General features: G+C 41.8%; 2 protein-coding genes across 3 annotated transcripts; one reads left to right on the top strand and one right to left on the bottom strand.

Moving 5' to 3' along the window:
- Positions 1-1,349: 1,349 nt before the first annotated feature.
- Positions 1,350-10,385, bottom strand: fam43b (family with sequence similarity 43 member B). Its single transcript, XM_054797314.1, has one exon. The coding sequence runs from the start codon at positions 10,166-10,168 to the stop codon at positions 9,167-9,169; it is 1,002 nt and encodes a 333-aa protein (XP_054653289.1). The 5' UTR covers positions 10,169-10,385; the 3' UTR covers positions 1,350-9,166.
- A 7,437-nt stretch (positions 10,386-17,822) lies between these two features.
- Positions 17,823-25,565, top strand: mul1b (mitochondrial E3 ubiquitin protein ligase 1b). 2 transcript variants are annotated; one of them, XM_054793066.1, is made up of 5 exons: positions 17,823-17,911; positions 19,412-19,529; positions 19,610-19,693; positions 21,417-21,537; positions 21,601-25,565. In XM_054793066.1, the coding sequence occupies exons 1-5, from the start codon at positions 17,894-17,896 to the stop codon at positions 22,328-22,330; spliced, it is 1,071 nt and encodes a 356-aa protein (XP_054649041.1). In that variant the 5' UTR covers positions 17,823-17,893; the 3' UTR covers positions 22,331-25,565. The 2 variants fall into 2 exon arrangements, with proteins under 2 accessions (XP_054649041.1, XP_054649046.1); XM_054793071.1 differs by having other exon boundaries at positions 19,606-19,693; positions 21,601-25,367.
- The last annotated feature ends 1,389 nt before the right edge of the window (positions 25,566-26,954 follow it).

Genomic DNA, 26,954 nt, shown 5'->3' with positions numbered 1-26,954 from the left:
TGCTAAAACCCAGCATGCACCTTGCTGCCTCCATCTGCTCCCTCTCTCCTTAATGCTTAACGAGACTCGTGTAAACTGCCAAGATATTTTGAGGGGGAGGAAAACAGACACGCACAGGCAAGAAGTAAACACACAACGGCACGAAGAGAGAAATAAAGTGCCTTGTAATAAAACCCACGGCAGGTGTGACCAATGTGATGCATGCGTACGATAAATGTACACCGCTCGTAAGCATTCGCTCTGAGAGAAGGTGACCTCCATTTATTTTAAATAAAATGGATTCTAGTTTTGCTCATGCAGGAAAAGGCAGTATGACTCTTGCGAATGTCACTTACCAAAATGAAAGTGTGAAAGGCACATGCATGAAAGCAGGTATCGGCATATTGGAGGTTTTCTGGTTTTTTTGTTATTAATTAAACTTAGTAAATTCAATTAATCCATTCCAGAAACCCAAAAATGTTAACAAAAACACATTGTAGAAAGAGTAATTATAGTTTTTCGTGCAGAAAACAATGTGAAATAATTATGAATGACAACTTTAATGGATGTGGCCCAGTGGTTAACATGTTGGCCACACAGTCGGGAGATCTGGAAGAGCTGAGTTCGTATCTCCGTTTGTGTGGAGTCTGCATGTTCTCGCTGTGCGCGTGTGGGTTTCCCCCCACATTCCAAAAACATATGCACGTTAGGTTAATTGGAGACTCTAAATTATCCGTAGGCGTGAGTGTGAATGGTATTTTGTCTATCTGCCCTGCAATTGGCCGGCGACCGGTCCAGATGCACCCCGCCTCTCGCCCGAGGTCAGCTGGGAGAGGCTCCCGCAACTCGAGTGAGGATAAGCGGCCTGGAGAATGAATGAATGAATGAAATTAAATGGATAAATGAACATTTACCATCACTTTTACCTTTGTTGAAGACCCCTGTTAGCGAAGACGGCAAGGAGCAGAGATGGAGGAGAGGAGGGGCGAGAGAGGAGGAAATCCACACCAACCACAGCTTCTCAACAACTTCCATTCTTTGTGAATGTCTCTGTTTTGTTTAAACACCTTTACCTCTTTCACAACAGTCGCTTCCTAGATTTCTTATGGTTTTGCCAGGGTGGAAAGTGTTGGTGACGTGGCAAATGTGTAACACTTTTATTTGACGTTTGTGCCTTAGAGCAGTGGCTCTCGAACTTTTTACAGCGGCGGACCCCTTCAGACATTTGACCTGAAGTCATGTATTCCCCACTCCTGCACACTTAAAAAACATACACCTTTTTATCTTCATTAACTTGAAACATTGAACATAATGAATTGGTCAATGCATTTTATTCATTCCAGGTAAAAAATGTATATTTTGCATGGTCACATTCTGATAAAGTTTCACATGAGCACTGATAAATTGATAAGTAATCATCCTGCATATCTTTTATTCCAGTCTGAACCTTCCGTTTGAATGGGTTGAATTTGAGCATCACATTTTTTGTCCACGCAAGATGCCTATGGATTAAGTCTGCATATTAATTTAATACCAATACCATGACGTACAAAAATACATACAACCAATGATAAAGCCTCATTTTAGGGGGGGAATCTCCACTCACAGTGACAGCTGGTTGTCACCGCTGTGCCGTGCGGGAATTGGAACACCAATATAAATGAATTCTTCAAGATTAAACACTTAAACACTCTTAATGTAAAAAATAATCATCAAACTTACTTATTTGTTCATATGATCCACACAGAGCAATTACCAACTTCGTGCTGTGTCTCCTTCCTGCTCAGTTCTCCTTGCGCCGTGAGGTGTTCAGGCGCACTCCTAATTGCGAGTGGTAGGCGCTAATTGTTTAAAATTTTTATTTACGTAGCTCCTATTACAATTGGCAAGTCCTGGGGGTACACGTACCCCGCTTTGGGAACCTAGGCCTTAGAGGATACCGTATTATTGTGTAAACTAAGTGTCATAATTTTTGGTGTAAACAAGCAACGCTGGGAGTATCCATCCATCCATCCATCCATTTTCTATGCCGCTTATCCTCACTAGGGTCGCGGATAAGCTGGAGCCTATCCCAGCAGACTTCGGGCGAGAGGCGAGATACACCCCGGACTGGTCGCCAGCCAATCGCAGGCTGGATATAGACAAACATGCATTTACACTCACATTCATACCTATGGACAATTTAGAGTCTCCAATTAAATGTTTTTGGAATGTGGGAGACCATGCAAACTCCACACAGAGATGCACAAGCGGAGATTCGAACCCAGATCTCCTGACTGTGTGGCCAACATGCAAAGAGTATATGCAGTATATAAAACACAACACATCATATTCTATGGTAACAGAGACAGTGCACCAAGGAAGCAAGGCCGAATTATACTGGGGTGTTTGAAAACCAAGGTTTGACTTGCTTTTCATCGGACAGGACACCACGGTGTTTAATTCCACGTCTGGCCTTGCATGCACATTACACTATTATCAGTCTGCAGGTAATCTAATAGCCCACAAGGATCATCTTCATGAAGATGCTGTGTAATGAAGAAGTCTGAGAAAATTCTCCTGACTTTTAGCGAGACGGTCGTCATGGAAACACAGGCCTTGCTCTTTAAGCGCTCCCTGGCGACATCAGAGGACAATTATATGAAGGGTTGATAACAGTTAAACGCACCAGTATGGGTTTTATGAAGTGGAACGTGTTCCTGTCTTTGGAACAAGAAGTCACCTTTTCCCAATCTAATTCCGGTTGATGGCGGAGTACAGCCAGAAAGGTCGGGGAACATTTTGGGTGACTCATTTTCAATAAGGAGGCAGTTGAAATGTTGTTAAATTAAACATTCGCAAGTTCCACATGTAGCTGGCATTATTCAGGTTTCTGTGCAGCGTCATGAGGCAAAATGTATGTGCGAGGCTCCTGTGGCGTTTTTATCTGACCATCACAGCATTTTATAACATTTGAGTCTGCTTTAGTACCAAAACCCAGAATTTCTGATGGATCCGATTCTCATGAATTAGCAAACTCTGGTTTCAAGCTGCTGGCTGGCACTCAAGCTCAAACAGAACATTCTGACTCCAGTAGCTTATGTGACAATTTTAATAACTTCCAACTTGCTATTTCCTGGATCGCAACTCAACACAAAGTATTTCAGTTTATCAGTGCGCTTTTTGCTATTTGTGCCAAAAGAGATCATCATGCACCTGAACGGTACTTTGGCAGCCTTGCTGAGCAGCAAAACACAGCCCATCTCATTTGCAAGTTGCCAGGTAAGCAGCTCTTTCCTCAGAAGACCAAGTGAGATATTGTATGCACGAAGCAGAAAGTGCTACTGCTTACTTCTAACTGTCTGATCATTTCAACTCGATGGCACAATCTGGAAATGTAAGCACGTGGTGTGCCATGTGATAGTAGTTTCTGCACAGAAAGCCAGCACTGGTAGAGAAACACACACATGTTCTGACATGGTGTCCCAGCATGTACTGTACATACTGGACAATTCCTCCTTTGCAACAATCTAGCACTGCTTTTCAAATGAAACAACCATTTTCTTTTGTGTGCACAGTTTGCACAGTTTAGCTTTGCAGTTTTACAGATCAACAAAGTATCTATCTATCTCAAGGGTGTCCAAAGTGCGGTCCAGGGGCCATTTACGACCCCCTAACTGTTTTTATTGGCCCTCGGTACGTTCAAATACAGTGGTGTGAAAAAGTGTTTGCCCCATTCCTGAATTTTTTTTTTTTTTTTTTTACATGTTTGCCACACTTAAATGTTTCAGATCATCAAACCAAGTTAAATATTAGTTTTTGACAACACGACTGAACACAAAATGCAGTTTTTAAATGAGACTTATTATTATTAAGGGACAAAAAAAATCCAAACCTACAAGGCTGTGTGTGAAAAAGTGCTTGCCCGCATGTTAAAACATAACCTAAATGTGGTTTAGCAAACCGGACTTCAATTTGTCTAGTTATAAAACCATTTCTAAAGCTTTGGGACTCCAGCAAACCACAGTGAAAGTCATTATCCACAAATAGTGAAAACATGGAACAGTGGCGAAACTTCCCAGGAGTGGCCGGCCAACCAAAATGACCCTAGTCAAAGTCCTGACCTGAATCCTTTTGAGATTCTGGTGCATTAACTTAAAAAGGCGCTTCTTGCTGGAAACCCCTCCAATGTGGCTGAATGACAACAATTCTGCAAAGATGAGTGGGCCAAAATTCCTCCACAGCGCTGTAAGAGACTCATTGCAAGTTATCACAAACGCTTGATTGCAGTTTTTGCTGCTCAAGGTGGCCCGACCAGTTACTAATCCAGTTCTAGATTTGTTCTCCCCCTGCGTCCGTATACACAAATCACAGAAAAGTGGGGACATTGGACCCCCAGGACAAAGCCAGAGCACACCATCACCCACCCCAACAGTCCTCTTCATCATGCCTCCAACATGTCAACAACATGCATTCAGAGTGACACCTAATATCCAACCATCCCATCTGTACCTGGTTATTGCGAGGCTCCAAACAGGATGCCAATTCTTTTAGCATGAAAACAAAGCAATAATAGAAAACAAATAATAATAGTTGTAGCATGGCTCGTACTAACTTCTTTGGTGTGGCCTGTATATCTGTTGCACATTTGTTGGTGCCTTTGCTTTCGTACACACACACGTCCCTCTTAGTTCAAATTTTAAAATTTGTGAATTTAAGAACAGTTTGTTTGTTGGTTCTTAATAAGCAGTTTGTTTTAAAATTATCCTTATTACTCTTTTTGTAACATGTAGATTGGTTTTGCGATTGTTTTGTATGTCCATCCATCCATCTTCTATACCGCTTCTCCTCATTAGGGTCGCGGGGGTATGCTGGAGCCTATCTCAGCTGACTTCGGGCAAGAGGCGGGGTACACCCTGGACTGGTCGCCAGCCAATCGCAGGGCACATATAGACAAACAACCATTCACACTCACATTTTTATTTATTTAGAGTCACCAATTAACCTAACATGCATGTTTTTGGAATGTGGGAGGGAACCGGAGTACCCGGAGAAAAGCCACATGCACGGGGAGAACATGCAAACTCCACACAGAAATGCCCCAAGGGAGAATCGAACCCTGATCTTCCCGATCTCCAGACTGTGACTGTGTGGCCAACGTGCTAACCCAGGGGTAGGGAACCTATGGCTCGGGAGCCAGACGTGGCTCATTTGACGACTGCGTCTGGCTCTCAGACATGTCTTACCACGATTAAAAAAATAAATAAATAAAATTCTTTTTTTGCTCACATTTTAAAGTAAAACATTACAGAAATCACAGTGTTAAAAATAAAGTTCAAAATACAAAACTTCCTCATGCATTTTAATCCATCCATCCATTTTCTGCCACAATGCAGGTGGCCGGAGCCATCGGCAGCTGTCCTTCCGATATTTTCCGGGACGGACACCAAAACTTGATTATTGTTGCATAATGTGGTAGCCTACGTGCGTCACTGAGATGTCAAGAAGTAAACTTCCCTCCTTTAATTTGCTAATTCTGCAAAGCAACCCCTTTTGACAAAGAAGATGGCGAAAAGAAAGAACGAATGGAGTGCGGTGCCAAACCGTGCAGCAACAGAAGTTGCATTAATTGTAACAAGTATTTTATTTATTATTGGATAGCTTCAGTATAACAATGTTAGTGAAAAGAATCAATTCAGAGACTTATTATTTTCTAAAATAGTTGGTCTTGCTTAACCATGTACATATTTAGTTGTATTCTTTGTTAAAAAAAACATTATAAGGCTCTCACAGGAATACATTTAAAAATATGTGGCTTTCATGGCTCTCTTAGCCAAAAAGGTTCCCGACCCCTGTGCTAACCGCTAGACCACACATGTGTGTCCCCAAATTTCAATGCAATAAACAATGTATGGCTCAATAAAATTTCGGTATAATAAATGTAGAGAATGTTTATTGAGGATGTACTTTATTTTATGTAGTATTGCAATTAATTCTGATATTTTCTTATTTATCTGGTTTATATGTAGTCTCCAGTTTAATTTGCCATCTATAATAACTCCGACAAATTTGCTTTCATTTAGTCGTTCTAGTTCGGTGTTATCTATCATAATTAGTGTTTGTTTTGATTTTTTATGATTTCCAAATATTATATATTTGTTTTTATGATCATTTGTTTATGGCAAGCTATCGTTTTATAGATCCAAGCGCCCTCTCCACTATGTGAGCAGGAGAGGGAAAATTAGGTTATGATGTTACAATAATGAAGCCATAATATAATTTTTTTCAGTATGCGGCCCTCAGTAGGAAAGGTTTGGATACCCCTGAACGATCTAATTACTAACTAGCAGGATAACCATTGTGTTTATTTGCCTCCAGAATCAACAGACAGAACTGACTTCTGTCTGTTGACTGAACACCGTCAGTGGTTCTCAATTATATTATGTTTATATTATATTCTAATTATATTATTATCTGAGATAACATCTGCAACAACTTTCCATGTTAAGTTTACTGTCGGCCCTCCCACACACCCCGCTGTGACCCACAGGGGGCCCACTATTTGAGAAGAACGAGCCTATGCCCACCGCTAACAACATGCCTTAGTTATAATATTGTGTCTTCATCTGTCCTCATTAAAATATAATTGTACTTGAAGTGGCGTCTCTATTTGGTCTTTTTAATGTCACCTGATTGAAACACATTTACTCATGCGGAGTAAATGAGCTGCCACTTGTCATGGTGCCGTCGCTCATCTTTTTGTATTCGGAAGCACTGTGAGCTGCTCTAAAATTGCACAGTGTTGTGTTTTTCTTTTTTGTGGTACCTGGCATGTATTGTAGAATTGATTCCAGTGCCCCCGTGGCGGTCAGTGTGACACAACAAAGCTATGGATTGTAGGTTTGAAGTGGCTTGTTATTCTGGAGGGTGATGGTGATAAAGCCCAGGGTGCACCTTGCTGCTGCCATCTGCTCCCTCGTTTCTGCCTGATAGTATTGTTGACATAAAAGCACTGTTGCTGTTCTGCCGCACGCCGCATGTTAACACAGCACAGGCAATGCGCCATGTACTCACTCTTGCACAGGACTCAAGCAAATGATGAAAATGCATGGGCAGTAAACAAGGCCACAGGACTCCTTGGTCGTCTCATATTAAATCCTGCTTTTCCTTTGCTGTGGATTATTACTAGAAAAAGAAATTATTGATCTCTAAGGTCCCAGCAAGGAGAAACCCCCAGGCAGACCATTTGAAATGATTTTTGTAGCAATTCCTTACTTAGACAGGCAAGCCAGCAGATCTATTTGCAAGACATTACTAAGAAAATGAAATCACAAAGCTACAGTACACAGAAACAAACAAAAAAGAGCAGCGTCATTGCTTGCAAAGGTTTACAGAAAAGCTAAGATTGGCCTATGGAAATTTGATTTCTTGTTGATTCACAAAACGACAGCAATTTGGCTGCTAAATATTCAAACTCGTGCACACTACGCTCAACACCCGACTGTCACAACCATGATTAAGGATAAAGATCATATTGTAACGTAAAAGGGAGACAAAGAGGTGGTCACGTTGAGACAGTCGGAAATCACTCTTTAACACTACATGTAACTGCCAAGTCGCCACAGTATCCTTGAGCAAGTTAAAAAAGTTTCATACTGTCCTATGAAAGTGACAGTAATAACTAAGCAGCGTAGTGTTTATTTGTTCTCTCTTTTTATTATCTTTCTTTTTCCTGCTCTTGTAGCCCTAGATTCAACCTAACGACTTTTCAGAGCTTTGATTTTGTCATCATTGTTTATCAAAGACAGAGCTGCACATGTTCTGCACATGCAGATGTTGCAAGATTCCGGTAAAATGGTATGAAGGCGTCGTCGTCAATAAAACGGCTGATGTTTGAGGTAAAAACGGCTGACGGGTGAGTCACTGTCTTGGTTTGGAGTAGTGGCTGATGTCAGAGCCTGACAGCCTTACTGCGGTGGCAGGTTCTTTATGTTCCCTCTCCAAACAATTCAATCTGCTGATTAATTGCCCCCCTCGACGTGAGCAACTGGGAAAAGGGGCCAGCGGGAAACCATCAACCCACATTCAATGGGGCTGACTTCCAATTTAAAAGTGACACTCTGTTTTTATTATTTCACGTGACTGCTTAATAGGTCAGGAAACACAATATGCAGAGGTGTATAACTCCTTATGGTTTGTTCAGTGTCCCTAAAGTCTTGGTTTGACATATTTTCACATCTGAAACATGCAAATGCTGAGTTTCATTTGAATAATTCATAATTGATAGCACACCCGCGTTCTAAGAATCACTAAGGGATCATAGAGGGGTTGATTTTTATTCAACATGTTTTGAAAATATTCTAAATGCTTAATTTCATACTAAATGTAACACACTGTCTATATTTAGTCAATGAACAGGAGAGTAGCCCCAGTCATATGCCAAGCAATTCTTGTCAAATTGCCAGCTTTTGTGACAGGTTACATAAGGGGAGACATGGAACAAAAACTAGCTAAAAGGACCACACCGAAATTTGCTTTAAAAATAGGTTTGGTGTCATAATGCATAACATAAATTACACCCACGTATTTATCCCTGCTCACAGATTTATCACAGTGTTCTCTTTGAAGGTGTCACATGATAAAAGACAAACTCTGAACGTGAAAGGTTACAGCTGACATGCCATGCATAAATGATCAGGACGGTAACAAATGGTAGTAATTAAAACATCCCCTCGATGGCTTGCATCCTAATCCATCGCCTCCCTCACCGATAAATCTACCATAAACTTCTGTCACGTCAACAACATCAGTGAGGATTGTCACAGTAGAAAAACTACACAAACATACAAACACGCTTAAAAAAAAAAGTCCATCCAAAAATGTCCTGACATGAAATATGACAAAGAGGCCTGTTTCGTGATCAATAAATGGCCATACGTCGTCTTACGTTGCCTAAAAGCGATGTTCGTCATTGTGCTCGTAAGCCTGTGCATCAGCAGTCCGCCTTGTAAACATTCCCGAGTCGCTACAGTCGATCTGGCACACTGGCATCAGAGCCATCTGGCCAGAACACAAAGTGCCCCCTCAGAAGACCAGCCAGCTGACAGATGCTGGTGAATACATTTCATGGAGGGGAAAGGAGGAAGCCTGAGTAGGCTATCAGTGAAGGACAGAGAGGGATAAGTCCCAGTGATGTTGTGTTTCACAGTCACACCAGCGAGGTTATAAATGTGAAGGTGTTGTTGTTGCTGTCGCTGACAAAGTTGATTTGGCACTGTTCCAGTGCGGCAATGTCCCCTAGGTCCAACTGGGACAACAACTGAGTCGGGTCTGTGTTTGTCGTTAAAACTTTCTGCTTCCTTTTGGGCTCCATCTCTTGCCGGGGTTCCTCTACTGCCGCTTTCTCGCTATCGGCATCCTCCTCCTCCTCCTCCTCCTCCTCTTCCTCTGTGATGGAACAGAGGCGGGTAGCACTCCCCGGAGTGTCCGCGGGCGGCCTGTAGTGGCACTGCCCATTGAGCAGCCTCCTCAGGGGCATGAGGGGTACTGCCTCCTCCCCCAGCAACTGCTGTTGGCAGTGCCGGAAGTCGCTCTGACGCTTCAGACGTTTAAACTCGCTGAAAGCAGAGGTGGCGTGCTTGTAGAGGCTTTGCGCGATGGCCTGCGCCTTCTCTGACTTACTCACCAGGACAGCATGACATCGAAGGACGATCGCCATGTTCTTAATTTGGTGCCGGTAGATCCAGGCTAAGATCTTGGGCCGGCACGGGTCAGAGGCGCAATAAGTGATCCTGCTCAGAGAGTAAAGATGGATGGGACTTTTTTTTCCAGATTTGTCAGCACTCATGCGGATGCCTTGCGGGCCCACCGTCAGCCTCATCTTGACGCTCTGCTCCCCGTAGTTGCTCTTTGTCCAGATTTTGGCCACCGCTTCCTGCGTACAGCCTTCACCCTTAGCCGTGATGGTGACCACACTTCCCAGATAGCGCACATTGTAAACAGGCTCCTCTTTGTTCAGTTCCACCTTCTGTCGTTTGGTGTGGAAGATGCTTCCCACCCAGTCGAAGGGGCAGTCAGGCAGCAGGTCAGGACAGGAGCGCAGCAGAGAAGAGAGGATGGAATGGTAGGTCAGTCCGCTGCCCAGACTCTTGGATTTCATCTTATTCTCATCCTCCACCAGAACAAACTTATTCCTCCTCCAGGGCAGCATTGTGTAGCAGCAGGAGGGGCTCCTGTGCCCCTGGGTGCCTTTTTTAAGCTCAGGCTACAAAGTTGGAGGATCAGTGTTGCTTCGGAGAGAGTATGGACAGAGAGAAGCTGCTTTGCCAAGCACAGATGAGCGACTGAGACCAGCGAGCCTCAGTCTGTCTGCTTGCCTGCTCGCTCCTCCTTCCTCTCCTCCTCTTTCCCCGTTCCCCTCTACCGGCTGCATCGTGATGCGCTGAGCTGAGTGTTCATAGCATTCACACCCCTCCCTGCTTCTTTGTTTGGCTTCCAAATGGTTCCCTTCTGAAGCATTACTTATCTGTCCAGCTCTGAAATGAGGTATCGCTGAATTTACGATTCCTATAAAGCTGAGGTGGAGAATTCATCACCCACAGGACGTCTCGTGGGGGGTTACATGACTGCTCTGCAACTACTCCTCCAGTAAAAGTAATTAGATTGTTGATAGAAAATGAAACAGAAATGGGAGAAGGCCATATTTCCAAAGAATCTTGTCGCATTTTTCTTGTGCAGATGACAACTCAACATCTTGACTTAATTTCAGCTGATGACTCTAACTAGAATTACGTTCACCAGTGGTGCGTGGTGCATTTGGTACCTGGGCCTTCAGTGTGGACTTAACTGGCCCAGAATTGAGGGCCAGAATTGTTAAATATAGTAATAAAAATAACATACAGTATAGCCCTACATTGACTGGTATTTAAACCCCGGTCACCTGTGCCATCCGGACGCTTACATAACACTGGTCTACACCCAAAATGCTACTGAAATAAAAGTACTCTTTCTTGGCTAATTTTGATGTTTAAAAATGCTCATTAGCTCTTGTTTTAAAGATACACCACCACGGTGGTATACCATACGCCCACAATTGGCAATGAAGGTAGGCCACATAATGTTGAATACAGAACCTATATTCACTTCACAAGAAGTGCCTAGTTGAATCTTCATAATCTTGTGACTGTATGCACATAAAGTGTATGGAGACATACCACATTGTGTATTACTCCCTATACGTTACTATGTAATAAAGAATCTCGCATATCTTTAATATTTTAGCTAATAAGATTTTTTGATGGTCATATTCTTGTTCCATAGCCCGAAATTGACCACGGGTGATATGCCTTATTTCAGAAGCAGACATTATTTGACATTAAATTTGTAGACCAGTGTGATCACTCAACTATAACTCTAAACATAACCGCCAGGTTGCTACAACTGTTAATAAAGCAAGACACCCACTTAACTCTCTATCTTCAAATGCACCAATATGCCAGGTTTGAATGATCTAACAGCAGGCGCAATAATCCCTAACACAAGCTACTGTTATGGCCATAATCCACGGCAAGCACTGGAACACATTTACAGCAAAACACACGAGTACGAGTCTTATTTATGTCTCAAATGGCTTATTTTCTGTTATTATGTCTACTATATTGGGCAATGTGAGTGTAAAGGTGACTATAGGGATGTTAATTCATGCCCAGAGGGCTCTAACAGTGTTAACAACCATATTTAGAAGAAGGTCATAAATAGGTTTTCTATGCTCTAACTACGAAAATATTCCATTTATAAATAAGGAATCCTACTTTGCGGAAATTCACTTATCATGGTCGGGTCTGGAAGCAATTATAGTGATAGTGTTTAAGCCAGCAGGGGAGGCTTTGCTGGCCCGGACTGCACACCATTGCTCACAAAAGAAGTAGATTTTTGTAGAACAACACAAGAGTATAAAATGTACTAATATGAGCTTTCACTCCAATTTTCTTAAGCGTCTTGAATTGGTATTATTTAAAACCATTAGCATTTTTATTTTGACAAAAAATAAGGTCACAAGGTACATGATAACACCCAGCGTCGTCATTTCCAGCTCGTCATTCAAATAACCTTGTACACGTGTCTGGCTTATGCCAATTTTTTTCCTTTGTTGTGGCCTGCATATGTGGTTGACGAATACAAGGACCACTGCATAAAAGAATAAAATACAGTCAAACCTGTCTATAGCGGCCACTGAAGGGAAACGGCAAAGGTGGCCGCTATAGACAGGTGGCCGCTATAGACAGGTTGGTCGCCATTTTGAATTTGTGCGCACACATATTAACATGTATTCACAAAAAGACTGGAGCAAAACCAAGAGACATAGGGGAAAACGCTCTGTTGACACAAACAGGTAGGTAAATCTAGGTAACAGCTCCGGTGAGGAAACTAGTAATATCAATAACAACAATGAACCAGCGCCGCACATTCAATGGCGCTGGCCTTTTATCCGCCACAAATGTTAATTGACTGTAGCTGCGCGGCCACCAGGCATGAAGCGGCTGCCTCTTCCTCCCCGGAGAAGGCACAGCCCGCCAAAGAAGAGTGCCAAAGAGGGGACGCTCGCTCCTGTCCTGCAGAACGTCACAAATTTCCATCTTTGATTTTTTTTAAAACACGATTTTAAAAGCAAGAAATACAAATTTTAGTGAACGAGCCCGAGGATATATGTACAGGATACGCGTGAAGCTGTCATGAATGGGTGAACAATAGAGTGCGGAGGAGGTGCGAAGATCGGCATAAACTAACAATACCATCGCTCCTTTCTTATTGAATGGGCTTCTAATCTCTAATTAGTCGGCAATTAAGTGATATTTTAGATGTTTTATTCAGGTGTTTTGGCTATTTTAGAATCTATTCATGGCATTGCAAAGTGGGAAGATTACCGTTTTGGCCGTCATTGAATCGTTTCAAGGCGACATTGGAAAGTAAGAAGACGGCTTTTTTATGTCGAACTAGGACTCAGTAATTAAAGGCTACACATGACGGCTTCATTGCTTAAAAAACGAAAAATTTTCGTGCATGAAGCTTCTGCTTGAGTCGGCATTTTGGCCGCTATTTGCGGTCAGATATTGACCAAGGGATCCAAAATGGGTGGCCGCTTAGACAGGAGACTGCTATACACAGGGTCTATAACACGTAAATTTTCTGTGGGGGATTTTTCAGTTGCCACTAAGACAGGTTTGACTGTAGCATAATAGGAATTTAGTTTTCCTAATGGTCCCAAATATAAAGTCGAGTGCCTGACTGAACCACGGTTGATGGCAATCGATGCAAAGGATTTATGAGACACCAGACTCACAACAGAGGAGGACTGTATTTGTTTATCGACTAGACACCTGAAGTGACGCAGTTGTACTTCCTATCCACCACGTTTAACGTGCACCACATGGGAAATCAGTGCATGTACCATTACACACCTACTTGTTTCAGGCGGGACCAAAGCGGCAGTAAACACAAAACACAGCAAGCAATTATGCTTGTGAGGGTCTCTTCCAAAATGTGTCTTCACCAGATTCCCTCAGCATGTCTCGAGCTGTGTTTGTTTCTTTTCTCTCCAGCAAATGCAGCATCATTGAATCAGACACTTCATCACACAAGTGTGTGATGTAATCAATGAAAGGGGCCTTGTGAGAGGACCCCTGCTCTGGAAAGGCTCATTTATGGTAGATGTGAGGGTGTTGGTGGGGAGACGGCGAGATGCTCAACAACACGAGAGACAGGAGGATGAGAAAACATTAAAAACAAACCCATTCCAAAGTAAAAGCTGCTAGTCTTCCACGGAAAGAGCTGAGATATTTTGTGAAGAGGTTCTTAACAAAAAGAGGAATTACAAGCTACAGTGGAAGCAAATCAATATGATCTCAGTGCTACCTTACAACAAGAAACACAAGGCTCTTGCTGTCCATTAATCAGGAGACAGATATGTGCAGGACAACTCCCTCTCAATTACTGGGTTCCTCTATGAGCAGGAAAGTGCTGCACCACATTGAGGGATTCATTAGTGCGCTTGTAAGGTCAAATAAAAACAAAAGCCGCCAATTAGCCAACAGTAATGAGAGAGTAATGATTTTCACATGACGTCAGACAGCTTAGAAGCAGGTTCAACATTTTTAGTACACATGCTACACATCGCAGTGAGTCGCCTATCTCTTGGCAAGTGAGGATTTTGTATGAGATACTTATGTTGTGCTACTCTATTACAAACTATTGTCTATAAACAAAAAGCAAAAGAAAAGGCTGTGGGCGGGTCATTCTGCCAGGATGATGACTACGCCATACGTGATTACACGATTTCTGCTTGCAGTGGCTATGCAGTTATGGAAAAAATGTCACGGACAGAAAGTAGACGCAAATACACATTTATCAAAAGTAAACGTGGGAACTTACTATGGTGGACGAATTGAGAAGAAGTGTTCAACGAGAATTATGAGCAATTGCTCGCTTGGTGGAAGATGCCATGGAAAGTTAAAGTCTTTAAAGGCTATATCTGCGTTAATGAATGCAGATATGGATGAATCTGTGTGGCGCAATCTTGAGGAGGTAAATGCCTATTTGCGTCTACTTTCTGTCCGCGACATTTTTTCCGGGCTCCCAAGTTTCCATAACTGCATAGCCACTGCAAGCAGAAATCGTGTAATCACGTATGGCGTAGTCATCATCCTGGCAGCTGTGGGCGGGTCATTGTTTTACATTTGCATGCTTTTGCATTTGCCATTACTAAATGAAAAAACACAAATGGAAAAGACAAAGACAAAACAGGAAAAGCGACGCCAAAATGGAAAAAACAAAGACAATACAGAAATCATTCTTTTGTCTTTGTCATTTCTAAATGCGATGACAAAACGCAAGTGGAAAAGACAAATACAAAACAGGAAAAACAACGGCAAATTGGAAAAAACAAAGACAATACAGAAAAAACAATGACAAAATGGAAAAAGAATATGACTACATTTGTATATTTTTTTATTATTGATTCTCTTTGTATTTCCACACGTATTCCCTTTTAATTTTGGCATTCCTGTGATTCCATATAAACACACTTGTCTCGTATCAGCTACTGTTTTGGAGTCATTTCTTTGGATTCGTGTGTCAATGGGTGTCAAAGTTGGGGGAAAAGTGAGAATGATGTACCACGGCCCCAAGCACGGCGACCTTTTCTTTTATTTAAATATGTATAATATAAAAACCAACATCATAAATGTCAAGATAGAATACATTTTGCTGTAAAACTTCAATAATGAAGCACATTACGATTGATGTAACACCATGGATTTAATCAGACCTCCCAGGTTTCATGACAATTTGGCGTTAGGGGGTTTGTGTGGCGAAGAGCAGCTAACATTAGCCTCTGCTGCTGTTTGCTGTCACTTCTCGCCGTGCTCTCCTTCCGTTCAGAGCAGGAATACTACTACTTTACTAGTACGACGACAACTACTAATTTGGCTCAAACTTAAAATTCACAAACCAAACCATAGCAAAACAAACTAGTGCTGTCAAGAGATTTAAAAAATTTTGATTAATTGATTATGATCTGTAATTAATTGATGTAATTAATCTCTTTTTTTAATCTCACCTAAAAATTGCTGAGAAAAGGCCCTCACCTGTGGTATTTTCATTTAAGTTCATTATTGTAATTGTGACAGATGAAAATATTGATATATAACAAAAAAGTGGCTTTATAAAGTATTGCTTTTAAAAGTCTTGAACAGATGCAGCCCTCGCCATTTACAGTCCACAGAATTTGGTGCAACTCCCCTCTGTGTGTCCACCTGCTGGTTCCCCCTGTTCTTTAGGTTGCTGTGTGGCCCAAGTTTAAAAGAAACAGCATAGTGTGTGTGACAGGCCATTTTCATATTGAACTTTGGGGCACAAATATTTATTGTCCATAATATCTGCCTTGCAAATTGATACAATGACGACTAAGTTCAACATGAGTTCAAGACCTTATAGATACAGTAAATCTAAATGAACATTATTTTAAAAGGCTTCAACTAACACAACACATCCACACTCTCAGGGCTTCAAAAGGAGGTGATGTTGCACAATGAAAGTAGGGCAGAATTACAAGGTAGAAGGTGAACCACAAAACAAGGTCAGTCATGTTGAATAAAAAAGGCCTGCAGAAGTGTGTGTGGTCACAGACAATTTCACACCACTTCCTGTCAGAAGCAATCTCAAAGGTCTAATCATTCACATGTCAGGTTGATCATGTCACGCTGTTTTAGCCAGCGGAGATGTGAAAGCTTTGGATCAAACATGGGTTATGCACTCTTCGGATTGCTGGAGCAATCCAAAGAGTCATGATCAAACCTACTGTATCTCTGTACATTATACACAGTTAACAGCAGGTCCCACCAGTCCCTAAATAATGTGCAAATATGCCACCTAGGGGTACAACATGGGATGCCATGGCATTATTTGCACATAATCATAATAACACGAGTGCTTTAGTTGATTTCGAACATGCATACAAGCTTACGTTGAAGTACATCTCAAGTTTACAGTTACACAGTTCAACGTGTCCGAAAAGCAGTAGGAAGAAGCAGATTACTTCTCCATATCACTGCAATTACTAATAATTTGTTCACTTCCTGTTTTCAATACGTACCAACTTATACTTTTTTTGATAGTATAAAATAAGTATAATGGTGTGTAATAGAGTTAATGACGTGTATAGGTGGTGTGTGCAGTAATATGGTGTATTCTGTAATATCTGTGGCTTGTGTGCCTGGGCCATTAAGGGGCGGGGCTCGGGAAGTGACGACGTCAGGAGCAAGGGAGCCAGGCTGAGTGCTAGCTTTGTTGAGAGAGTTGGAAGTGTGTGGATGTTGGCCCTTGTGTCAATGTGAATTGCTGCAGTGTTCTCCGCTGTTAATAAAGCGATTGAAGTGCATCGGCGACGTGAGTCTCTCCTTCCTCACAACCAGGGGCATTACAATACAGTAAATAAATAAAGGAGTAAGCATTGACAGAAACATTGCTCGGTAGTAAATGAGTACAAAATGTCTAATAACACCTTAATTAATGCTAAAATAATGAAGTGATAAGTACAGGTGTAAAGTTTACTTAAACATTGTTTAATGAATATACTTGGCATAAAATGGTATAATAAACAGATAACTATGTAACAGGTGATAGCTAATGTCTTCTTTAGCAATAACAATCAGGATAACATTAGACACAGCGGTTTAGCATTCTTCTGTTATAAACACCATGTTCAAATTGTTCTTACACTGGCCCACGTTAGTACATTTCCTCAGTCCGTTCCATATTTGAATTCCACACAGGTCGATACGGATTGGGTTGAAGCTTATAGTTTGCTTTGTGCATGATTTTAGCTGATTTACAAGATCCGGAAATTTCAAAGTTTGTGATTGTAGACATCAAGAGTTTGTGTATTCGCTTTAATCAGAATGCTAAATACGTTTTAAATGAACTACAGCTACCTAAGCACTTTGAGATTTATTGGAATATAAAGTGCACTACAAATAAAATGTAGTATTATTATTATTATCTAATTGTTTAACGCACCTGAACCACCTCAATACTGTTCATTTTTTATTGTCTTTGTTCATGTGGGCAACAGAGCTGATTAACCAGCTGACGTATGATAATACTGACATCTGCTGGTGAAAACAACGAAGTGCCCTAACAGGGTTGCCAGGTGTTACAACATTAAACCTTTTGTTTCATAGTAAATAACAAAGCTGTGTAATGAGAAATATTGTCTGCTATTTGTTTCAAATGATTTTTTCAATATTGTGGACCCCAAAAAAATAGTTGACCCTTTTTCTCTTCCCGTACTGTAATCGTCACACGTATCTGGCAACGCCATCACGTCAGTCGTTGATGTTGTGTTGACAAAGCTTCTCTGACTGTAGGCCACCGTGACCTCATGCGGGACACACAAGTGGTTAGTACTGACAATTTGTTGACACTCTGTTGGATGAATTCGTAAATTAGTTTGCATTTTGTTAACTTACTTCTAGTTAGCGGAAGCAACGCCAGCAAACTCCCGATTTAGACGGTTAGCATGTATGCTAGCAAGTCCATTCCAGGGAGCTTTTCACAAAGTGAACGCGTTAGTAAACAGTGTTTGCACGCAGAAATATTAAGAAATAACACAAATTTCAAGGGTATTAACTTTTAGCTTTGCTCCTACTAGCAGTAAAGGTAAGGGAACCCAGTCGGTTCGCTCGCCAGATCGCTTTACGTTGACGTACAGGCGATGTTGTGTAAAGATCAAAGCGTAGACAATGTGGGGAATCTCAGAATCGTGGGTTCTCTATTAGCGAAATTGTTCTTATTCTGCTACTGTAACTGCCCCATAGCTATCTGTCACCAACAAGTTTCCTAGCTCATATAAAGCCAGTTTTCACTTACATAACAGAAGGAACTAGTCTAGATTATTTGCCATACTGTTTATTATAGGCATTACGGTATGAACGGAACCGTGTGTAATTTGTTTCTTTATCGAAAAAGCTAAAGTCAAAATTTCAGGGTGCCTGTTGACTTGTCCGGAACGCGCACGAGTTAAGAATGTTTTGCAACAAATGACGTAAACATCACATAAACGTGCATGTTAGGCTAATTGGATACTCTAAATCAGTGGTCCCCAATCTTTTTGACCCACGGACCGGCTTGGAAAGGGGGGGGGGCCGTACATTACAGCGATCTAATTTATCTTATTTATTATGTATTGTGTAAAACTAAGACATGAATAACATCAAATTAAGAACACAAAATGAATGCCAACCCACCGTCTACCTGTTCAAGTTCCAGCCAAGTTTTTCCAGGGAGATTATTTACATCACTGTTTGACATGTGCAGTAAAAGGCAGTGCGCTAGCATGAATTAACTTGATACAAATGTGCACATTAGCACTCAATAAGTCATCAAAACTTACCTTCATGCATTCCCACATAGTACCAGCATTTGAGACCAAATATGAGGTGAAAGAAAAACGGTGAAAATACAGTAGTAGTCTATCTGTGCGGCACGAGATAAAGTTAACACACGCACAATGGACATGCAAGTGAGACGGATGTAACAGAGAATCCGGCCACTTTTCAAAATAAAACAACAAAAAAATGAAAATGGAAATGATTGTTTTTCTGTGCGGCCCGGTACCAGGCTGCGGCCCGGGGGTTGGGGACCACTGCTCTAAATTGTCCATATACACGGTGAATGAATGAATCCTGTGATTGACTGGAGACTATGCAGTCCATGTTGTACACACTTCTTGCCAAAGTCAGCTGGGATAGGCTCCAGTTCACTCGAAACCCCAAAGAGGACAAATCAGTCCTGAACTGGAGCCTTCTTCTGTGCTATAGAAGAGAGATGAATAGCAGAGGGAAACTTGTGAACACAACAAAAAGCTCAAATAAATGTTTGTTATCCTCTGTCATGACAGCATCATGGACTGGAATCCCTCAGTTGGACAAGTCGGTCTGTTGGTCACCAGCTCAGCCCTGACTGCCATCTTCTACACGGTGTACAGAGGTCGAGCAGCGACTGTAACCAGATTGAAGGTCTGCCACTTTAGCACACACTCCCTTTCTCACCACAGTGGGATGAGTGTGACACAACAAACTTTCATTTGCACAGGAAGCCAGGAAAGTTCCCATTGACCAGGATTTAAAAAATATCTTGTCTGAAACACCTGGAAGATGTTTCCCTTACGCTGTTGTGGAGGGTGAGTGGACCACATTTGTTTGTATTCATGCTGATTCCTAAAATCATAGCCTGGGCAGGACCAGATTATGTTCAGGCTTTCATCTTAAAAGCAGCTATGAAAGTGCCACTGTTTCACAGGTTTAAGTAATTCGGAGATGACGTCTCCATTTATTTAGAACCTACGAGGTTCCTGAGGGGACATGGGGGAAAAAAATTAAAAAGAGCATTCGCTGATATTATCCATCTATAAGTGAGGTAGATTTTCAGCCGAGGGGATATGCTCACGCGAGCACCAGCAATAAGTCGGCACAAAACAGGTCACACGCAAAACACAGCCATCTAGTGGTCACAACGAGATACAGCAGTTTTAAAATATTTAATGAAACTACATCAGAAACGAAAGTTGTTGCTCCAACGTATTTATTTTTTAAATGGATAACTGATAAGCGTTAACTGTTGAGCGTTGACACAATGAAAAGACTAGTAGGATATCATATTTATAATCAGTGTTAATTTGCACATTCACACACTGCATGCTGACATTCCAGCGGTCCTCCCTCGCTGTATGGGCGGAGACAGAGTTGCTTTGGGCAGTCATAATCTTTTGGGAACTCTTCATAACGCTCCATAATAATTACTTACTCTTCTAGCATAGAATACACTGGCTGGGATCGCTTCACTTTTCAGAGGACATACAATAATATGACGTCAAACGCCCGCTTTGATGTGAACGCACACTTAGCACAAAGCCCAAAACCACCGTCGCGGGACCAGTTAAGTCTAATTGCAGATGTTAGGTTTTGTCGACTTTCATCTTGAGTACAAAGCCTGGGTTTGTGGAGCCGTTTTCGCCGTAAACCCCCCACCTGTTGCTCTGTTGAAGCAACATTTTGTTTTCCTCCTCTGTTGTCAGTTGCGCTGGCATAAAACCTCAGTGTAATGTGGAGCCCTTACACAATCACATTTCCAAATCATCAATCTTATACTTCATTTGCAATATAATGCGATCCTTTTTATAATTTTGCTTCTTTAAAGCATTCGCGTTTCCTTCTATTATTGCTTCTATTATCAGCAGTTGAAAATTGTTTTTTTTTTTTTTGGACAAGTTAGTTCGTCACGCTAGGTGGTATTCAAGCCAGAAACAGATGAGTAATTATGGTTGAGCTCCGTGCAGGGAAAGGTCTTAGAAGCCGACGAGTGCTGTCCTCCAGTGCAGTGTTCAAAAAACACAGTTTTACACCCATTACCCATTGTTCAGGATCCAAAGTGTGTGAGCCTCCACCATCACAAACACGTTAAGGCCCTGTCCACACGGGAACACCTCAAAAAATTTGCATCTACAATGTGCCAGATGAGTAAATAGTTGCATCCAGACGGGAAGGGATTACTGGGTGAAAATGATGTAATACACAAGGCACACCTACATGTGCTGCTGTAAACACCAAACTGTAGATGAAGAAAAAAGGCACGCACATAAGTCTGTCGTCTTCCGGTTTCCAAGGCTCATCTAGACTTATGACGAAGCAGAATAACATCTACGAGTCATTTTGGAGAAAAGACAACAAAATATCAGGAGAATGTCGACTGGGGTGAGTCATGTCCGTAGAAATATTCAGCCATTATGTTTGCTTGTCGTCAAGCTCACTTCAGGTCACGTGACGGCGACGGGTCGGTGTGGAAACATTTCCGTGCAGATAGCCCCTTAGTTAAAATGTGTCGTTCCTCTGTTTCACTCCTTCCAGGTGTTGTGAAGTCTGTGAAGGAAACTCTTAACAGCCAGTTTCTCGACAACTGCAAAGGTGTCATTGAGAGACTGACTTTGAAGGAGGAAAAAATGGTGTGGAACCGCACCACTCACCTTTGGTAAGGTAGCGACAAACATGCTCTGAGGCGTGATTAGGTTTCATTGAAGTTTCATATTTGCAGGAACAACACTCAGAAAGTCATCCACCAGCGCACCAACACAGTTCCATTTGCACTCAGCCCTCACGATGACGACATCACTGCCACAGTCCTCATCATGCGGCCACTTGATGCCGCAGAGTTGAACCTGGAGACCACATATGAGAACTTTCACCCTGCAGTACAGTCCCTGTCCAGCGCTATCGGCAACTTCATAAGTGGCGAGCGACCTAAAGGCGTTCATGAAATGGAGGAGATGCTGCGTGTGGGCGACAGCGTCACAGGCGTAGGCGAGTTGGTGCTGGACAACAACATCATTAAGCTTCAGCCTCCCAAGCAAGGCTTCTCTTACTTCCTCACTCGCCTGGACTATGACGCCCTGCTGAGGAAGCAGGAGAGAGACGTCAGACTGTGGAGGATTCTGACTGTGGTCTTTGGCATTGCTGCCTGTTCCGCCTTTTTCTACATCCTGTGGAAGCAGTATGCGCACCACAGACAGAGGCGGCGTGTGAGGCGCATGCTTGAAGAGTTCCAAGAGCAAGAGAAGAAACACATGGAAGACCAGAATTTGGAGGAAAGCAGTGTGCAGGCCAGCAGGTGCACAGTGTGCCTGTGTCAGAAGCGCTCCTGCGTCTTTCTAGAGTGTGGTCACGTGTGCACATGCACGCGATGCTATGAAGCTCTGCCAGCGCCAAAGAAATGTCCCATCTGCAGGGCAGCTATAACCAGGATGGTGCTCATCTACAACATTTAATGATAAACACAGGCAACTTGCATCACTGATCTTACTAAGGATAGCCATTTGACCGCATTTCTTCTGAGTAGAAAATCAATTAGCCCAAATGTGGCTCATCTTTAAGACTGCAAACCAGTTCAGACAGAACAGTGTCTCTGCTGGTTGCAGCCAAGTAACAACACTGTCCTCATTGCTTTTAGACGTGGGAAATTTTGGTGGAACTGCTACCTGTAAAATTACATTCCCACGACAAAGCTTTCCATACCAAAATGTTATCGGAACGGTGCAAAGCGAAAACAGTGCAAAAATGATGTATAGTGTCTCCATCTTTTCTGTTCATACCTTGTTTCAACGTACCATAGGACATGCATTGTGTCTACATTTATATATAAGCCTGGCCAATTGCTGGAAGCATTCAAATGTTTAGACCAGATGACGTGCACGTGTATGCGGCAATGCAGTTTGTTAGTCCATTGTTAACTACAGTGACTATCATAAGTATTTGATTTACCCTTTTGTTGCTTTCATAAATCAGTCATGGTCAATAAAATTTAGCTTTTAATAAAAAAATATTGGAAAAAAAACTCTTTAATGTCAAAGTGAAAACAGATTTCTATAAAGTAATGTTAATGAAAGAAAATTATATAAATGAAAATTGTTTGCATAATTATTCACCCCCTTTTTAATTTAATGGTCTAATTCAATAGAGGTCCATCAAATTGTTGCCAATAGTCTCACAATTAGTGAAATGAAGATCACCTGAGTGGGTGGGTTTCAAGTGATGGAGGTGTAGAACACCTGTGTCTGAAGGGTCCAGAGAGTGGTTGATCAGTATTCCTGGCTACCATTACACCACGAAGACAGATGAACACTCTAAGCAACTCAGGGAAAGGGTTTTTGAGAAGTACAATTCAGGGGATGGTTCCAAAAAAATTTCCCAGGCACTGAACATCCCTCGGAGTTCAGTGAAATCAATTGTCAAGAAATGGAAGGAATATGGCACTTGTGTGAATCTGCCTAGATCAGGCAGCCCTCGTAAACTGAGTGACCGTGCAAGTAGACTAGTGAGAGAAGCCACCAAGACCCCTACAACTACTTTGAAGAAGTTACAAGCTTCAGCTGCTGAGATGGGAGAGAGACTGTGCATGTAGCAACTGCTGCCCGGGTTCTTCACCTGTCAAAGCTTTATGGGAGAGTTGCAATGAGAAGCCACTGTTGAAGAAAAGTCATATTAAAAGCACGTGGAAGACTCCATGGTCAAGTGGAAGAAGATTCTTTGGTCTGATGAGACCAAAATTGAGCTTTTTGGCCATCAGACAAGACGTCATGTGTGGCGGAAACCAAACACTGCACATCAGCAAAAACGCACCATCCCCACTGTGAAGCATGGTGGTGGCAGCATCGTGCTGTGGGGATGTTTCTCAGCAACTGGACCTGGAAGGCTTGTAAAGATAAGGGCAGAATGAATGCTGCAAAATACACTGAAATCCTGGGGGACAATCTTTTTCAGTCTGCAAGAGATTTATTTTCCAGCAAGACAATGATCCAAAACATACTGCAAAAGCTACACAGGAATGGTTAAAGAACCAGGTAAATGTTCTGGAGTGGCCGAGTCAAAGCCCAGACCTCAAACCCAGAGAGAATTTGTGGCTGGATTTGAAAAGGGCTGTTCATGCCCGATACCTGCGCAACCTGACAGAGCTTGAGCAGTTTTGCAAAGAAGGGAGCAAAATTGCAGTGGGCAGATGTGCACGACTGAGACTTATCCACACATACTCGCCGCTGTGATTGCAGACAAAGGTGCATCTGCTAAATACTGACTTGAAGGGGGTGCAATTTTCATTTATATAATTTTCTTTCATTAACATTACTTTACATTACTTTATAGAAATCTGTTTTCACTTTGACATTAAAGAGTTTTTTTCCAATATTTTTTGTTAAAGCTCAAATGTATTGACCATAATTGATTTATGAAAGCAATGAAAGGGTAAACCATCAAAGGGGGTGAATACTTGCAATAGGCACTGAAGCTTTCAAATGTTTAGACCAGATGACGTGCACATGTATGCGCCAATGCACTCTGTTAGTCCACTGTTAACTACAAAGCTTTAACATGCCACGCATACATCAATCCGATCTCAGTCCTGATGATTGGAATCGGCAGCATAAAAGTGATCGCAACAAATCTAACTTTATTCAACCCAGCAGACTGCAATTTTGGAATATTGTTTTGTCAGTTTTGTCCAGGTTTGTTGTGCAAACAAACCACAAGTGTAAACTGGCAAGCAGCTAGCAGCTAAAAATTGTTTTATTCAAAGTATCTTGAAAAGATAGGACAAAGTCAACAAGTTGACAAAATAATTTCAGAAAGTCACATTAAATAATCTCAGAAGTAGGAGGTAAAAACAGCTGGGTGTAGTCACCGCTGAAGCACCTTTTACAAAACTGTACTTTACAAAACTGAATACATAAGCAGTGCCTGTCAGCAGCATCGGTATCTAGTCTGATACAATAAAGTCAATGCTAGTATGTTCAACTTTCCATACGGAACTAGTCTTTGTTGTTCATATACACATCTTTATTGTAGCTTTTTGGTTTTTTAAGACATTTGAACATAACATCTTGACATGAGATTCTTGGCTTAATAAAGGTAGATTTCAAATAAAAACCCCGTCTCACTTGAACTCGTACTGGATAACAGAGCACCTGGAAAAATGGAGAGTTAGCAGTTATCCAGTCACTGTAGAGCCCACCCCTCAACAAAATTACATTTACACCCAAGTTACACTTAATGGTCATGTCCACAATTGTCAAAAGGCACAAAGAAATGTTCAACCAGTCGACATATTGTAAATATATGTATATAAACAATTAGGGCTGTCAAACGATTACAAATTTTAATCAAAAATCAGTTTTGTAATAAATCGTAAGCGGCATAGAAAATGAAAAAATGGACGGATAACTTGTGTAAATAATGCCAATTTTTACAGTATTTTATGAACAGGACAATTATATATTCTTGGCATCCGTCAGCTCAAAATGTAACTTAAGCTAAAAGATACCACACACGTCTGAAAACCGTTTCTTTAATAGCATATTTGAATCACACTAGCTCAAGCTGATGACACACGTTTCGAGTGTGTATGTATTTTCTGGGTATTTCAGAACATATTTGCATCAAATTGTACTTCCGCAGTAAGAGATGTTATTGAGTAGTCTTAATATCCACACATACACGCATAATAAATACGTTATGTTCGGAGTGTCCCTGAATGCATCTCGTCGTCTGCTGACCATGAAGCATCGTTTGGAGGAGGACTGGAGACCTGTTTGTGAGTTGGAAATACATATATTTTGTTGGAATTGCACTACTGTTCGTGTGTTCAGGTGGGAATAAAGAGCATCTTTGGGGACACGACGCTACTCTCCGTCTGCCAGCATAACAGGTGTGTGGCTTGACATAACTTGGCAAAAAAATTGAAGGTAATGAAATAAATTAGCCAACGCCGTATAACGCGTTGTTTTTTTGGCAGCCCTAAATTTTAAGACTTACTTGCTTTTATTTATACAAAGTAGAAAGCTTAGAATTTAGAAAATTCTTGATTCATTGATCCATTGTTTTTGTTAGCACTAAGAGTGCTAACACTGACTGCGATGCTGCCACCAAAAACCAGGGTCCTCAGTGGGGAGCGGTACATGACCTGAACTTTTCCATTTGCAGCTTGACGGAGTTGCGAGGTATCGAGGCGGTTCTAGGATCTGCCCACGTTCAGCTATTGGGAGGGTGACGTGCGGATCAGTACCATGGGTGTACCATATAACGCACCTGTGGGGGGAATGCAGTGTGTTTTAAGGACAGCTGACCATTAAACACTGAAGTTCTCACCTGTTGTCACGCAGGTTGTCTGGGGTGTGGCAGTGCCTTGGTGAGACATTGTTTTCCGGGCCTGCGAGGCTCTGAGCATCCTCCATATGCCTTTCACACAGGAGAGAAGATTTTGGGGCTTTTTAAAGATGCTACACTTCAACCTTTAAAGGGAAACTGCACTTTTTTGGAATTTTGCCCATCATTGACAATCCTTATGTGAGACATGAACACACGTCTTTCCCTTGTCTGTGCGTTCTAAAGAGAAAAACAGCAAACAGGAGGCAGCTAACAATACACGTAATGGGAAGCACCAGTTCCGCCTCCGTCTAAAAAAACCAAAAAAGTCAGAAAAACTCAATTCGACCTGCATATTAACCAAGCTACAGCGACATTGTACTAACAACTACTTCTCCGGAGTAGTGACACAGTGCCACGTTCCCGACGCCTCACACCACTACCAGGAGGTAACGTAAGCTACTGGATTTGCTGCAGTGGGTTCTGTCCCAGGAAGGAAGCTCCAGTAATGCTTAACATGACCAAAATAAGGCAAAAATACTTTCAGTGTCGTGCAAGTTGCATCTCTCTGAGATATGCGACTATTAAGCCACATGTCCACCATTATCTAAGACTATTATAAAGCACTTTACAGTGAAGTAAGGACACATGCAGATATACGCAGCGTTCCACTTCACTTCATACTTCCATGCAGGATTTCCAGGAGCTCATATTCACAAGTTAATGTCTTCATTAAATTATCCAAGTACTGTATTTAGT

This window comes from Dunckerocampus dactyliophorus, chromosome 1 (genome assembly GCF_027744805.1).
Source record: "Dunckerocampus dactyliophorus isolate RoL2022-P2 chromosome 1, RoL_Ddac_1.1, whole genome shotgun sequence".
NCBI lineage: Eukaryota > Metazoa > Chordata > Actinopteri > Syngnathiformes > Syngnathidae > Dunckerocampus > Dunckerocampus dactyliophorus.
The sequence above is the reverse complement of the archived record's forward strand: the minus strand, read 5'-3'. Positions and strand labels throughout refer to the sequence as shown.